Source organism: Anomaloglossus baeobatrachus, chromosome 12 (genome assembly GCF_048569485.1).
Source record: "Anomaloglossus baeobatrachus isolate aAnoBae1 chromosome 12, aAnoBae1.hap1, whole genome shotgun sequence".
In the NCBI taxonomy this organism is placed as follows: domain Eukaryota; kingdom Metazoa; phylum Chordata; class Amphibia; order Anura; family Aromobatidae; genus Anomaloglossus; species Anomaloglossus baeobatrachus.
This window is the reverse complement of record NC_134364.1, coordinates 80978387-80995261: the sequence shown is the minus strand read 5'-3', so window position 1 is coordinate 80995261 and position 16875 is coordinate 80978387. Positions and strand designations below refer to the sequence as shown.

General features: G+C 48.1%; 1 protein-coding gene across 2 annotated transcripts in view; it reads left to right on the top strand.

The window, feature by feature from the left end:
• Positions 1-16875, top strand: part of PRKD1 (protein kinase D1) — a 189900-nt gene that overhangs the window by 160682 nt on the left and 12343 nt on the right. For both annotated transcript variants that reach the window (XM_075330722.1, XM_075330721.1), the window contains exons 6-12: positions 64-268; positions 1835-1958; positions 2117-2194; positions 4142-4418; positions 7748-7800; positions 8316-8388; positions 8480-8586. In XM_075330722.1, the coding sequence (XP_075186837.1) occupies positions 64-268; positions 1835-1958; positions 2117-2194; positions 4142-4418; positions 7748-7800; positions 8316-8388; positions 8480-8586 (917 nt within the window). The remainder of the gene's footprint in view (positions 1-63; positions 269-1834; positions 1959-2116; positions 2195-4141; positions 4419-7747; positions 7801-8315; positions 8389-8479; positions 8587-16875) is intronic.

Below are 16875 nucleotides of genomic sequence, written 5' to 3'. Positions count from 1 at the left end.
TTTTAGGTGTAATGTCAAGTTAGTCCTTTAGTTTTTTTATACGAGTCTTCTTTCTCTTTGGAGACTTATTGAGTCCTGGAGCCGAGTCTGACGTCGTCATGGAAGAGGGAAGTGACAATGAAAGCGATCCCAGCAGCAGGCTACTGATGGACGACGTGGACGAGCCTCTAACGCCAGATTCTGATAGCATAATGACTGGCTGCCGGAGCGAGAACGGAGACATGCAGGACCCTGACCAGGATCAGGACACATCCGATCGTATGATCAGGTGTGTAGTAATGGTGACATGACTGCAAAAATACTGGCAATGACAACGTTTCACATCTTTTTGCCTCTTCACGATTATGGAGTATTCAAGATGGTCCGCATTCTGCTCTGAGAATTCTTAGAGGATGACCAGGTTCTAGATATACTTCACCTATCCTCTGGCTGGGTCATCAATATCTGATCATCCGCACCTCCACCAATCAGCTGTTAGCAGGTCCCTCGGTGGCTGACGGGTCACCACAGCTCTCCATACTCTGTCTAGTGGCCATTCCCAGGTATTGCAGCTTGGCTCTCATTCTCTTTAACAGGAGCGGAGAATGGCCACTAGGCATGGTATGGAGCCGTGGTGTCCTGGCTCTGCACACGGTTTAGACTTGCTAACTGCTAATTCAGCGGGAAGTGGAGGGGATTGGACCACACTAATTTGAAATTGATTGACTATTCAAAGTCCTGGACATCTCGTTTGTTTTAAAGAGGACCAGCCATTAGGATTTTTGTATATGAACTAAAGCCAGTGCTATACTGGCACTATCAGGCTGATTCTATACATACTTTTAGTTGTGAGATCGCATGTATAGTTTCTGAAATATAGGCAAGTAAAGTTTGTGAAATGCACTGTTATTTGATTGATAGCAGCTACAGAATATCTAATAGGTGGGTCGGGTTTTACTAGTTATTCTCGCCCTTGTCTGCTGCCTGTCCTTCCTTCCCCCCTGTCCTTCCTTCCCCCCTGTCCTTCCTTCCCCCCTGTCCTTCCTTCCCCCCTGTCCTTCCTCCCCCCTGTCCTTCCTCCCCCCTGTCCATTCTTTCCCCCCGTCCTTCCACCCCGTCCTTCCTCCCCCCCTCATCCTTCCTTCTCCCCCTCGTCCTTCCTTCTCCCCTCCGTCCTTCCTTCTCCCCCCTGTCCTTTCTTCTCCCCCCGTCCTTTCTTCTCTCCCCCGTCCTTTCTTCTCTCCCCCGTCCTTTCTTCTCTCCCCCGTCCTTTCTTCTTCCCCCCCGTCCTTTTCTTCCCCCCCCTGTCCTTCCTTCCTCCCCCTGTAATAAAGACAAGGGCAAGAAGGCCAGACAAGCAGACAGGGGCAGGAATAACTAGCAAAACCCGACCCACCTATTAGATATTCTGTAGCTGCTATCAATCAAATAACAGTGCATTTCACAAACTCTACTTGCCTATATTTCAGAAACTACACATCCGATGTCACAACTACAGGTATGTATAGAATCAGCATGATAGTGCCAGTATAGCACTGGCTTTAGTTTATATAGGAATATCCTTGTGGTTGGTCCTCTTTAAGTCTGCTTTTTAATATTTCAATAATTGAGAGTTGCATTGCAGAGCACTAGACGTGTGCTACCATCAAATAAACGTATTTTCTCGCAGAATTTTACTTTTTGTAGTGTCACAATGTTTATTTGATCTAAGTGGAATATAATAGGATAACTCTTAGCTATAGGAGTTTCATAGTTTTGCCATAGCATATACAAAAAAAACCAAAACATTGTAATATCCATTTATGGTTGTAGTTGTATTTCTCAAGTTCAGTTTAGTAATTCATCTTAATTTCAGCCCCTCGGCCAGTAACAACATTCCCTTGATGCGAGTGGTTCAGTCTGTCAAGCATACAAAGCGGAAAAGCAGCAGTGTAATGAAGGAAGGTTGGATGGTGCACTATACCAGCAAGGACACCTTGGTAAGAACGCCCGCCCCTACCGTCCACCGCCGGGAGGTGGCGCAGGATAGGACGGGGTGTTCTACACTGCCATAGTTTTATTCTTTATTTACATTTTTGTGTTTTTATTTGCATTCCCCTTCTTTTTTTTTTTTCATTTTCTTTTTATTTTCTGGCAGAGGAAAAGACATTACTGGAGACTGGACAGCAAGTGTATAACCTTATTTCAGAACGATACTGGAAGCAAATACTACAAGGTAAAAGGAGAATATTGGATCAAGTCCTCAAGGATTTTCCCTGTTTCTTTTGACGTGACTGCTTTAATTTATTCAGTATGGCTGTGATTAGCCAGGCTCATCCGTTATCACTGACCCAAATTATGTTTAGATCCCTTGGATAAAAATAAAGCCTGTATAAATTGCATATTTTCAGTGCATCAAATGATGTAGATTGTGCACTTGGTGAATGTTATTTCTTACATGTGGACTTTTTTTTAGAATATTTAAAAGGAAACTGTCAACTTGCAACCCTCTCCCGAACCATCCCAAGCCAAGGATTTGGATATCCCCTTCTCAGTCCCTATGTTTCCTCCCAGTAAAATAACACCTATACTCAATGCCGGTGCCTACACCATTCCAGTGATGTCGGCAATCAAACCAATAAAGGGATTTTTCAATAGTTGGATAACGCCTTCTCAATTCCTGTTTGCCCCCAGTAAAATAACACTGATACCGCCAGTGCCTGCACCGTTCCAGTGATGTTGGCACTTGCCCTCCTGAGGCTCATGTGACATTGATATGTCACACTATCCCTGCCGCCAGTGAGTGCTGGCTCCACTGTCCTCAGCTGCTCTCACTTCCTCCAGATGTCAATTACCTCTGCAGGAGAGTGAAGCCAGTACTGATTGGGTGCAAGGATATAAATGTCATGTGAACCCCAGGAGAAAGTGCCCAGCATCACCGGAGGGGAGTATGCGTTATTATTTTACTGGGAGTGAACATAGGGATTGAGAAGGCGTTATCCAGGTTGTGGACAGCCCCTTTGATGTGTTTGTGTATCCCTTTAAAAGATAAGCCTTTCGATCCCTTTATGAACCCAAAGTACTGCTTAAGCAGTAGAGATCATGTTTTGATGTTCAGCCTACGCACTTACAGCTCCTTAGCACCTACACTAGCAGTACACTCCCGTAGCTGATTGACAGGTCATTCGCTCTGGGTACATGGCCACTGACTTGTGAATCAGCCCAGGAGAAAGTGCCGCCAGTCCAAGAATACAGCAGAGGATAAGAAGCTGTAAGTGCAGCGGCACTTACAGACTGAATGTAAACTGGCTATTTCTTGCTGCTGAAGCAGCACTTTGTGGCCATAAAGGGAATGAATGACTGGCTTATCCTCTTATAGGGCTACTTAATCACATGAATGGTTTGGGGAAGGGTCAGAATGGCCATAGAACAGCCTTGAATGTGATTGGTCAATAACTTCCCTAAATAAGCCCCCCCCATATCAGACTCGTTTCTCAGTTTGGCATGCCCCTTACACTTATTCTCACCTACAAAAAATATTTTTGGAAAATGGAGTAATCATTAACCAGAGCACTACCGTATTGTTCGTTTTATAAGATGCACCCCAATTTAGAGATAAAAAAAGGTAAAAATAAATATAAGATCAGTTTTATAATCCGGTGGTGTCTTACCGGGATGGTGGAGTGGGGTCACAGGAGGCAGGGGCGGTGTAGAGTGGGGCCCAGATGCTCACTGCGGGCTGCGGCGCTGCTCTGTGCTGCTGGCCGCTGTTGGCAGTGAGGCACAGGCCATTCTGAAGATGTCGGCGGTTCGGGCTTCAAAGAAATGGCGACCGGAATCGGTGCAAGCGTAGATGAAAGATCCAACTGCGCACGCGCCAACTCTCGGCGCTGTTATTTGAATCCCTTACGGCTGTCATCTTCAGAATTGCCTGTGCCTCGTCACCCGCCACACAGAGCAGCACAGCATTGCTCGGCTTCTTGTGACCCTTCTCCTTTACCCCGGTAAGCTACATTTGGATTATAAGACGCGCCCCTCATTTTCCTCACAAATGTTTGGGAGGAAAAGTGCGTCTTATAATCTGAACACTACGGTACATGATAGGTTTTCATTCATTCCAGCGCATAAGATCTGCGTCACATTATTTTCATATAACTTTTATGCATTTGTGTTTTCTTCCCAGGAAATCCCCCTTTCTGAGATACTTTACCTGGAACCTGCTAAGAACCTGTCTCAGCTCCCCCCCGGTGCTAATCCTCACTGCTTTGAGATCACCACTGCCAACATTGTATATTATGTGGGGGAGAGCCTACCCCTCCCGACCACCCCTGAGATTGGAAATAACGTGGTTGTGAACAGCGGCGTGGGCATGGAAGTGGCTCGGATGTGGGAGATAGCCATACAGCATGCCCTGATGCCAGTGAATCCAAAGGGAGCAAACGGAGGGAGCAGCCAGCACAGTATGTACTAGTGTTACCCCTGATCACTATGGCACCCTAGCCGCTGTCCATGTGTGCTCTCTCCCAGGAAATGCTATTTTTCATCATCACATCACTAAACTTTGATTTCTTTTGGGGTCCCGGTGCCCACAATTAGCCTGCCACATGAGTATATAATCTGTATGATTAGTGTGCCTGTGCATCATTGTGGAAATAGCAGCACGGGGTCTCGTCTTGTTTGAAGGAAAATCAGGGTTTTTTCCTGCATTTTGGCATTAAAGGTGACTAATAATGGGTTTCAGAAGTGGTGTGAGACCATAAAGTGTCAGTCTCACAACACAATAGCAATGATTTGGCCTCATTACGGTGACGCCCCTGTAACTATTGCTTCTGAATATCAGAAGTGTGGAGGTAGAGCCTCAGGAAAGGTTCTGCAGACTAATATTGTAGCTGCTGACAGTGTGACTATGGCTCACTTTGCTGGCATTTAACACACACTTTTATTGCCAATTTTCAGTAAATAAAAATCTGTTTGGTCATATGATGATATCCAAGGTAGTGCACCCATTATATGGCACCGATCATATAACTAAGGTGGCACTGTCATCCAGGAGTCTGACTCACCTGGGTAAATGGGCTGCACATGGAAAAAAAAATGGCTGTCTGCTCTGCAATACATTTCAGCTGCATCTGAGGACGGACATTCAGCTGAAAAAGTCCCCATTCCACCCCAGGCATGGTCGTGGTTGCTTCCACAACCTCAATAGCTATGCCCTCAGGAGCTTCGATGACCCATGGGCCACAAATTGCAACCTTAGGATCCACAAGTTTGAGACCCCTGCTGTAATTAATGACCAGAACATATCGCTATCTGGGCGTAGCAAGTGGGGAAGGTCCCGATGAATTGGCAGCAATCAGGGATCTTGAAAACCATGTGCAATTTATACAGGCAGTATATTGGAATATATTAAAGGGAACCTGTCAGCAGAAATTTTGCACAAAACCTAAAAGATCCCCCATCTGCAACTCCTGGGCTGCATTCTAGCAAGGGTCCTGTTGTTATTGTGCCCCTGTGAGACCAAAATAAAGACTTTATACAGTCTTACCTTTTTGTATGGCAATCTTTTTTTTATAGTCACGGGGGCGGGCTTTCTGGTGTCCGTTATTCTCCCTCCTGGTCCTTTATGCCGTCCCCCATCGCTCCTTTCCATAGCTGATGACGCCGCCCAGTGCTCCTGTGGTCCCCGCGCATGCCCAGTGCCAGTCTCACGGGACTGAGCAGTGTGACCGCTGGTGACGTGTGCGCAGGCAAGTGATTATGGGCGACGCTGTGATTGTCATCAGCAAGTACCCACCCATAATTTCGTGCCCGTGCTTTCCCCTCTGCCTCCACCGTTCTGCGCAAGCGCTAGCCATATGACGTGGGGTCATCTGGCCAGTGCTTGCACAGAACAGTGGAGGCAGAGGGGAAAGCACGGGCATGAGATTATGGGCAGGTACTTGCTGATGACAATCACAGCCCATAATCTCTTGCCTGCGCACACATCACCAGCGGTCACACTGTGCTCAGTCCCGTGACACTGGCACTGGGCATGCGCAGGGACCGCAGGAGCACTGGGCGGCGTTATCAGCTATGGAAAGGAGCGATGGGGGACGGCGTAAAGGACCAGGAGGGAGAAAAAGACGCCAGAAAGCCTGCCCCCGTGACTATAAAAAAAGATTGCCATTCAAAAAGGTAAGACTGTATAAAGTCTTTCTTTTGGTCTCACGGGGGGCACAATAACAGGACCCTTGCTAGAATGCAGCCCAGGAGCTGCAGACGGGGGATCTTTTAGGTTTATTGCAAAATTTCTGCTGACAGGTTACCTTTAAAACTAGTACCTAAAAGAGTGGAGACGTTCACCATTATTAATGATGCAGAGACATTTGTTCCAAACTCTGAGTATTGCCAAATTCATACTTCTGTGTGATTCACGGACCGGCTGGGGGTCTCCTGACCCGGACTCAACAATTTCATAGTGATATATGACCACTATGTTTTTGATGTTTTTTGCTCGTTGTCCTGATGAAGGGAGCTGAGCACTCCTGAAACGCGTTGACCTGAGCATGAAAATAAAGAAACATTAATCTATTTCATCGATCCGGATTGGTTAATAGGGCGGCTTTGAAAGCCCGATTTGTACATTTTCTGTTATAGTGATATGAGGCCGTCATGTCCTAGTCAGGAGACCTGTGGCCAGTCCATGTGTCTCGGTCTGTACTCAGATCGCAATGTGAGAATGCAGCATAAATGTTATTCTTGTATTAATTTGTTACAGTAGTCCTTTAGATTGGTGAGATCTGGAACCTGAGACCCACTCCGACTGCTCTAAACACCGTGCATAGCCACAGCTTCTGCATGAGCAGTGCCCGCAGCTGAGTATGGGCTCCATAGTAAGTCTATGTAGTCCATACTCAGCTGAGTGCTTCTCCACTGTGTACTCAGTAATCGGTGAGTGTCTCAGGACCCACACCCCCACCAACCTAAAGCATTTCTGAAGAAATAATGTGAAATGAGAACAAAAATGAGTTCTTTTTGCACATTGGTAGTAGAGGGATACAAAGCAGAATCCTAACATTGACTACATTACACACTGTTAGGATTCAGCATGTTGTAGTCCCTCACAGATTGTTTACAGGTGCTGAACAACCTCTTCAACACATTCTGCAGTCTGTTATATACTATGATACCTGGGAGCTATAGAAGTTAAATGATTTAAAGCAGTTGTCCACTACCGGACAGCCCCCTTTCTAAATGCAGTGTGCCCCCTGTAAAATAAACAATAGCCTATACTCACCTCCAGCTCCAGCACCCTTAAAGTGATGTCAGGTCTCCTGGGTCTTGTGTAACATTATGCCATGTGAGCCCTGAAGATAATCAGTGGCTGATGCACTCTCACTTCTTTTGTTGTCCGACATTCGTCTGCAGAAGATGAAATTTCAGCATCCCCATTGTGGCAGCTGATTGGCTGCAGAGCTCACATCACATAACAATGTTACACAATCCCTGGGAGGCCTGGCACAGACATTGCTGGGACAGCGCCAGGGGAGAAGATATTTCTATTAGTTTTTATCATTTTTATTTTACAAGGGGAACAACTTGATTTAAAAGGGGATGTTCAAGTAATATATACCCCTCTAATATTTTTAAAGAAAACGTCGTGCAGAAATGATTTTAGCCAGAAAGACATACGTCCAAGTAAGAGAAATGTAATCTTTCCCCCATAGGTGTCCTTGAGTCTGTAAATCCTCTTATTTAATGTGAGCTGTGAATGTTGTCACACATATAATGAGGAGTTCTCTTCTTTCAGGGGACGTATCGATGAGTATTTCGGTGTCCAACTGTGAAGTGCAGGAGAATGTGGTATGTACACATTTGCTTCTTTTCTAGAAAATGCCCCTGGTGTCACATATTAGGCACATTTTTTCTTCTGGTATGATGATGATTATTCCCTGATAAATTGGTCAGCATGCATTGCTTTACAGTATGCATCCATCCTCCACTCCACTTGTTTCTCTTGTGGGCTGGGGGTTGTGAAATAATGGGTGACACTCGTTGGATACCTTCACACGTTGTGGACATGTTGTATGCAAAAATGCAGTTTTGCTCCAATATTCCCAGATTAAGGCAAGCAAACCCAATGCAGCCGCAACGTGTGAGCGAAACCTTTTTGGTTTGGGCCTTTGATGAAGCGCCGCAGATGATACCTTACTTTTGCAACAAGCAGCTAAATTTTACTGCACTTTACGATGATTAGAGGAATCCGACACAGCGGATCAACCAAAATCTGAAATAGAATGAGCCGATTGGTGCAAACTCATTTTTGTAGCGGTGTTATAGCAAACTTCAAAGTTTTAGTATTGTTTTCCTCTTCACAGGACATCAGTTCAGTGTATCAGATCTTCCCGGATGAGGTTCTCGGGTCCGGCCAGTTTGGCATTGTATATGGAGGTACGGCTCCTGTGTCCGCTGTATCAGCCGCCACCATTCTGATCTTTGTCATTGTATTTCATTCTGCTCTTGTGTGACTCTTTTATTGCAGGAAAGCATCGGAAAACAGGCCGGGATGTGGCTATTAAAATCATCGATAAGTTGCGGTTTCCTACGAAACAAGAGAGCCAGTTACGGAATGAAGTGGCTATTTTACAGGTATTAAATATCTTACATATATATAGAGAAAAATGCATAATAAAGGTGGACAAGGAGAAATTAGCACATGGAAACTGTCAGCCAGATATTGGGGCATTTACAGCTCACGTCAAGTAATTTTTAACTTGTATATAATCAATAATACAGGTAGCCACAGATATATAACCCATACAATGTGGTATATCGAGCAAAGGACATTATCCAGTATTATATGTAAAGTGCAAAGAAAAGCACCATAATATCTAGGATGGGCTATGTGCACTTGTCCAGTAGCTCTTTCCCTATTAAGATCCATGGGATCATAAAATCAGAAATAAAGGGTTCCAGTACAAGACCCATTCATTTGCAGGGGAACAGAGGTGTCAAAATGTGTTTCATTTTTTTATTTCCATTTTTCAGACAGAACTTAGTCTGCACAATTTGTTGTCTGGCCCAAAAAAAAAAATTACCTGGATCCTTTTTTTTTAATATTGAAGTCTATTAGAAACTGATCATAATGGATGATCATCTATTAGGTCATCTTATATTGGATCTTTTTTTTTTTTTTTTTTTAGCACTGCACAAGCCCAAAACATTAGATGATCCAATCAAAAATAGATACTTTTTTTTCATTTTGCATCCCTTTATGTTCTGTTAGTAACGCATTCAGTATTTTTAATGCCAGATCGGCTACAAACTTGTGACTACTGGATTTGTGAACAGAGCCCTACCAATACCAACAAAGTGTATAGATAATGAGATGCAAAACTTTAACCAAGTGGCTGCATGTAAACATACCAATGGTGAGAGCTTCCTCTTTCCTATGCGTTTCGCCTTGGCTTTCTCAAGGACTCCAAACTGGTTTCTCCATGTCCTTCTTTTTTTTTTTGCATAATTTTAGCTACCAAATTTTTTTTTTTTAATAAGATGCACCCCAAATTTAGAGACAAAAAATGGGAAGGGGGAAGTCCGTCTTATATTCCAGTTGTGTCTTACCAGAGGAGCAGCCGTGGTGGAGCATGTCACAGGAGGCAGGGGCGGTGCTGGAGTAGGGCTGTGCTGGCTGCGGTGGGGGCAGTGTGGAGCAGGGCGGTGTGGCGGGTGTCACACAAGCTGTCGGTGGTGCGGGCTTCAAAGAAATGGCAGAAGGAGGAAGGATTGGATCCAGCACCAATTCCCAATTAGATAAAAAAAAATCATTTTCTTTATTAATTCACTTTAAAAATCACATGAAGACCACAGGTGGAAAGTTCAAGTCATAGATAATAGCCTTTACGAGTTTCGGACATCATAATAAAACAAAAAAGGGTCCTTAATCATAAGTGATGATTAAGATTTATGATTAAGGACTCTTTTTTTTTTTTTTTATTATGGAGTCCGAAACGTGTAAAGGCTACCTGTGACTTAAACTTTCCACCTGTGGTCTTCATGTGATTTTTTTTTTAAAGGGAATTAATAAAGAAAATTATTTTTTTTTTATCTAATTGGGAATCAGTGCTGGATCCAATCCTTCCTCCTCCTGCTGTTCATTGAATGCTGGCTAGGACTGACCAGCGGATCCCGTGCACCCCCTGGATCTAGCAGTATTGGGTGACAGGTAAGCTGATTTTTCCTTTTTTTTCAAAGAAATGGCACCCGGAGTCAGCGCGTGCACAGCTTGAGCTCTTGGCTCAGTGACAAGCAAAGATTGCATCTGCACACGTGCCACTTTCCTTAAGTTCACTGTTGATAGATCATTGGGCCGGATGCAGCGCGTGCGCAGATGAAATCTTGAGCTGAGAGCTCCATCTGCGCCGCCGGCACAGCCCCCCGCGGCAGCCGCCGGCACAGCCCCCCGCGGCAGCCGCCGGCACAGCCCCCCGCGGCAGCCGCCGGCACAGCCCCCCGCGGCAGCCGCCGGCACAGCCCCCCGCGGCAGCCGCCGGCACAGCCCCCCGCGGCAGCCGCCGGCACAGCCCCCCGCGGCAGCCGCCGGCACAGCCCCCCGCGGCAGCCGCCGGCACAGCCCCCCGCGGCAGCCGCCGGCACAGCCCCCCGCGGCAGCCGCCGGCACAGCCCCCCGCGGCAGCCGCCGGCACAGGGCCTAATCTCCACTTAAAGCTACATTTGGATTATAAGATGTACCCCTCGTTTTCCTCCCAATTTTTTGGGAGGAAAAGTGCATCTATTCCGAAAAATACAGTAAATTATTAGATGGAGTTTCTCAGTAAAGCATTTTGTGACTACACAGTGGTGACTGGGGTTAAATCTTCTTTGTAGGTGTTATTTTTATACAGCTGCATCCATTCTGCTGTGTGTTATACATTTATAGGTGGGTATTATGAAGTACAGTGAATACAGCGCTGCTGGCAGAATTGTGCAATCCCTTCCAGTGGTTGCATGATGTGTTAAACCAGGGGTCTGGCAGCATCCACTTTTGTGGGCCAGATCAGTAATAGTAGGCACATACCATGACACAGGTGGCATTGTGCCATACAGACCCTGAAATCTCAGTGCTGACCGGACGTGTAAGGCTGCAGGGTTGGTCAGTGATGATCTGTACGGTGCGGACCAGGAGATAAGTGTTTGCTGTAGCTTGTAGCTGTAGCCACTTCCTTGAACACAAACCACAAAACCATTAACCACAGTATGTGCTGCACTGTGCACTCCAGTAACTGATAGCCAACACGCTTCTGCTTTTTGTGAATTCCTGAAGATTCACATTTATACTCTGGAACGAAAGTGGTTTTGTCTTTTGGATATATTATTAGACACTTGATAACTCTCCTTTAAGCTCTTAAGGTAATAACCTCTCTGCGCAGAAGTGCGGTGTAGGGTGGGTAAGGCTTTCTTATTGCTCCTTCCTGGTGCTACAGCCGTCAGTGCTGTGTTGACCACTGTGCAGACTGGAACCATTTTGCTGCCCTACTACTGCAGAAGTGACGGCTCTCGCTGCTGGTGAATAGAGAAATACCGGTTATTATCTGTATGCTGTCATTTTGATAAGGGAAGTAGAATCTATACAGTTATAATTCTTTTTCTAGTGGAGAAGGTTGTTTTCTTTTTTTTATTTTATTTATTTTTTTATATTAAACGAGAAATCTGTATGAGCATCTATGCAGATGTCAGGTTATAACAGTATGTGCATACTCAGCTGACCTACATTTACATCCTACAGACTTGTATAAACAGCAGCTCCCTAAAATTTTTGTTGTCTTTGCTTTGAAGGATGGACAATATGGTTACATGTTTGTCACATGACTTTAAAGGGTTAATCAACGAGTAGGGATAGGCTATGATTACAAGCTGTTCTCACTAGAGCTTGTAAGCGCTGCTCTGATGCTGTCTGGATCACTGAAGTGCACTGCTATCTCCTGATCCGGCCAGCTTCTGGGCCGCTGCACTTTTCCAATGCTGCAGAGGATAAGCTGCCTCATACAGACGCATCGGAGAGTGCAGAGTTTGGACCATTGTTCAACTGTCAATCATGCAAGAATGCTTTCACCCAAAATCAGGAAGCCTGCAGGCTAGGAACAGGCGTATTCCTGCCAAGAAGGCAACCACTTAATCCTTGATATTCATATGAGCTGGACTTTTGCTGATGAAAGTATTTGTATTAGGCTGGGGCCACACAGGGACTACTGCGATCCTTGTATGACACTCTGCTCTCACAGCACAGCAGGAGCCGAGTGTCATGTGAGTGTTATTGCAACTGAGGTCCGATCATGCGATCGGACCACAGCCGCGTGGGGTGGGTCGGCACTGAGAGGGGAGGGGGGGCGGGATTTATCTCCCGCTCTGCTCCATTGCCGGCTATTGCCATTCTCGCGCTGCACTCACGTTACACCGGTGTACCGCGAGTGCAGTGCGATTTTTCTCTCACACCATAGACTTGAATGGGTGCGAGAGAAACCAGGATCGCATTACAGTCGCAACATGCTGCGATTGTTTTCTCGGTCCGATTAGGGCTGAGCAAATAATCACTCATGTGTGCTGACACACAGGCTAATATTGGTCCGAGTGGAATGCGATGTTTTATCACACTCCACTTGCTCTAATTTTCATGCCGTGTGTCTTAGGCCTGCGATTGTAATTGGTGGCATTTTAATCTGTGGGTGTAACTGGAATTTGTTTTTAAAACTTGATATTGTGTACCCATTTCACACAGTAGACATTTGTCATCTAGTCTCCAGATGGGTGAGAAACATCTAATTGTGGAGGACTCCTCTGATCACCAAAATTAGGGTCTCCAGTTCATTGACTGCATTGATGACAAGCTTGTAGGAAATGTTGTTCTTTTCTGTGCCCGTGCAGCCGACTGATTCGAACAGCATCGTGAATGCTTGACCCATGCCTGACCCGCGGCCCCCAGGCCATGCCTGACCCGCGGCCCCCAGGCCATGCCTGACCCGCGGCCTCCAGGCCATGCCTGACCCGCGGCCCCCAGGCCATGCCTGACCCGCGGCCCCCAGGCCATGCCTGACCCGCGGCCCCCAGGCCATGCCTGACCCGCGGCCCCCAGGCCATGCCTGACCCGCGGCCCCCAGGCCATGCCTGACCCGCGGCCCCCAGGCCATGCCTGACCCGCGGCCCCCAGGCCATGCCTGACCCGCGGCCCCCAGGCCATGCCTGACCCGCGGCCCCCAGGCCATGCCTGACCCGCGGCCCCCAGGCCATGCCTGACCCGCGGCCCCCAGGCCATGCCTTACCCGCGGCCCCCAGGCCATGCCTGACCCGCGGCCCCCAGGCCATGCCTGACCCGCGGCCCCCAGGCCATGCCTGACCCGCGGCCCCTAGGCCATGCCTGACACACTCCTCCATTAAAGCCCTTTCTGGCTGCCTTATTGCAGTGAGGACGAATGGGAGACTTAGGCGCTCAACAGTGATGGGGGCCCCCTCAATCGAACATTTGAGGCTTTTTGAAGCAAAACCAGTAGTTGATCTGCAGAAAGTGGATCTGTTTAAATCTACTTATGGCTTTGGCTAAGGGAAAAATGCACAAATAGTGCCACAAGTGTGCTAGGTGTTATATAACTTAAAGCGAATCTATCAGCAGGTTTTCTTCGGCGCTCCATTGGGAGACCCAGACGATTGGGTGTATAGCTACTGCCTCCGGAGGCCACACAAAGTATTACACTAAAAAGTGTAAGGCCCCTCCCCTTCTGCATATACACCCCCCGTGGATCACGGGCTGCTTCAGTTTTATGCTTTGTGCGAAGGAGGTCAGACATCCACGCATAGCTCCACTGTTTTTAGTCAGCAGCAGCTGCTGACTATGTCGGATGGAAGAAAAGAGGGCCCATACTAGGGCCACCCAGCATGCTCCCTTCTCACCCCACTTTTGTCGGGTGTTTGTTAAGGTTGAGGTACCCATTGCGGGTACGGAGGCTGGAGCCCACATGCTGTTTTCCTTCCCCATCCCCCCTCGGGGCTCTGGGTGAAGTGGGATCTTACCGGTCTCCAGGCACTGAGACCGGGCTCCATCCACAGACCCGGAGATCCTGCTGGATATGGAGCTGGGTATCGTCAGGGACAGGGCCCTGCTACATTAAGGTACTCTGTGTCCCCGTACACATCGCGCACACACACACCAGCATTGCTGGGAGTGCTAGTGCGCCGGGGACAACAGCGCGGAGCGCTTGTGCTATTATTCACTGCAGCTTAGCTGAGTGAATTTATGTGTTAGAAACTGCCGCGCCGGCCGCTGCGGGGTGTTTTACACTGTGGCGCGGCTGGGACTTGTGGTGCGCCGGGGACTTCCGCGCTGGCCGTGCACATAGGACGGCCGCGCTTATTACTCGAGTCCCCGGCTTTGCGGCCTAGTTTTCACTTCGTTCCCGCCCCCAGCCCTGCCAGTCAGGGGAGGGGCGGGACGCTGTACAGACAGTCAGCGCCGAGAGCTGGAGTCTGCTTTGCATTCTCCAGCCCCCTTCACTGGACACAGTGGGACGCCAGTTTCCCGCTCTTGTCTGGGGCACGCCCACGGCCCGCCCCTCTTCACAAGATGCCGGCAGCCATTCCTGCACGCAGTCTGGGCTGGAGAAGGGAGACAAGCTCTGGGCAACCAGTCACAGGATTCGGGCGACCACACACCCGCCTTTGTGCGGGCGGTAAGCAGCACCTGAAGTGCTGACCCCACTAATGCCATTTGTACTTTATGCCTAGATGGCTAGACTACAGCAGCAAAAAGCAAGGGTGCTAAGGCACAGGCTTTCTAGGCTGCTTGTATTGTATGTGCTGAAGTGTTCATTTGTACTTTATGCTGGTATGCTATACACTGCACTGTACGGTCGCTATTCCTGGCTATATACTCCTAGATGGCTGGACAACAGCAGCAAAAAAGCAAGGGTGCTAAGGCACAGGCTTTCTATGCTGCTTGTACTGCATGGGCTGAAGTGTTCATTTGTACTTTCTGCTTGTATGCTATACATTGCACTGTACGGTCGCTATTCTTGGCTATATGCTTCTAGATGGCTAGACAACAGCAGCAAAAAAGAAAGGGTGCCAAGGCACAGGCTTTCTATGCTGCTTGTACTGCACGTGATACTGTTCCACACGGCAGGTTCCACTGTCCCCATTGTGTGCAATGCTCCCCTGTAGCACTTGGTCAGCCGGGGTCTCTGCTAGAGGTGGCTAAAGGAACCACCTGTGAACCCTGTCCAGGGACAGGGACGGAGTTGCAGTTTCGGCTGATAGGTCTGTGACTGTGACTAACATCTTAGAGACTTTGCAGTCCAGACGGACCATGGGCAATGTTGATACGCCCTCATTTGGAACAAATCAGTGCTCCGGGGGGGTCCCATGCATCCCAGGGCGCAGGCTCTGACACGGACGACAGTCCCAGACAGTCTAAGCGAGCTCGCTGGGAGCGGCACTCGGCTTCATCACTGGTTAGGGTCCCAGCGGGACTCTCTGTATGATGAGGCAGACGTAGCTGATCAGGACTCTGATCCTGAGTCCGCTCTCAATCCGGATACTCCGGATGGTGACGCCATAGTGAATGATCTTCTAGCGTCCATCAAGGGAATGTTGGATATTTCTCCCTCAGTTCCTCCGGTGGAGGAGTCAGCTTCACAGCAGGAGAAATCCCTTTTCAGTATCTCAAGCGTATATTGAGTACTTTTCTGGCCACTCTGACTTCAGAGAAGCAATCCGGAAACACCACGCTTCTCCAGATAAGCGTTATCCTTTTTTCTCCCTGAAGGGGTCAAGCGCTGGACCCAGTGTCCAAAGGTGGATTCCCCTATCTCCAGGCTTGCGGCTAGATCCATAGTTGCAGTGGAAGATGGGACTTCACTTAAAGATGCCACTGACAGACAGATGGTCCTCTGGTTGAATTCTGTCTATGAAGCTATCGGCGTGTCGGTTGCTCCGGCATTCGCAGCCGTATGGGCATTCCAAGCTTTTTCAGCTGGTCTTGCGCACGTGGACACTGTCACATGTACATCTGTGCCGCAGATGGCGTCCTTAACCTCGCAATGTCTGCATTGCGACTTACGCTATTAGTGCTGTCCTGCACTCTACGAGCCGTACGTCAGTGGCGTCCGCCAACTCCGTGGTTTTACGCAGAGCCTTGTGGTTGAGGGAATGGAAAGCAGATTCTGCTTCCAAAAAAGTGCTTAACCAGTTTGCCGTTATCTGGTGACAGACTGTTTGGTGAGCGATTGGATGAAATCATTAAACAGTCCAAGGGTAAGGACTCTTCCTTACACCAGCCCAGATCAAACAACACCCAACAGAGGAAGGGACAGTCGAGGTTTCGGTCCTTCCCAGGCTCGGGCAGGTCCCAATTGTCCTCGTCCAAAAGGACTCAAAAAGCTCAGAGAGGCGCAGATTCCTGGCAGGCTCAATCACGCCCAAGGAAGGCAGCCGGAGGGACCGCTACCAAGGCGGTTTTCCTCATGACGTTCAGCTCTCTCTCTCCGCATCAGCGGTCGGTGGCAGACTCTCCCGCTTTGGCGACATTTAGCTGCCACAGGTCAAAGACCGGTGGGTGAGAGACATTTTGTCTCACGTGTACAGGATAGAGTTCTGTTCTCGTCCTCCGACTAGATTTTCAGAACTTCCTCACCTCCCGACCGAGCCAATGCTCTTCTGCAGGCAGAAGGAGTGGTAATCCCTGTTCCTCCTCAGGAACAATATACGGTTTTTACTCCAATCTGGTTGTGGTACCAAAAAACGACGGCTCTTCCGTTCCGTTTTGGACCTAAACCTGCTCAACAAGCACGTGAAAACCAGGCGGTTCCGGATGGAATCCCTCCGCTCCGTCATTGCCTCCATATCTCAAGGAGATTTCCTTGCGTCAATAGACATCAGGATGCTTATCTCCAC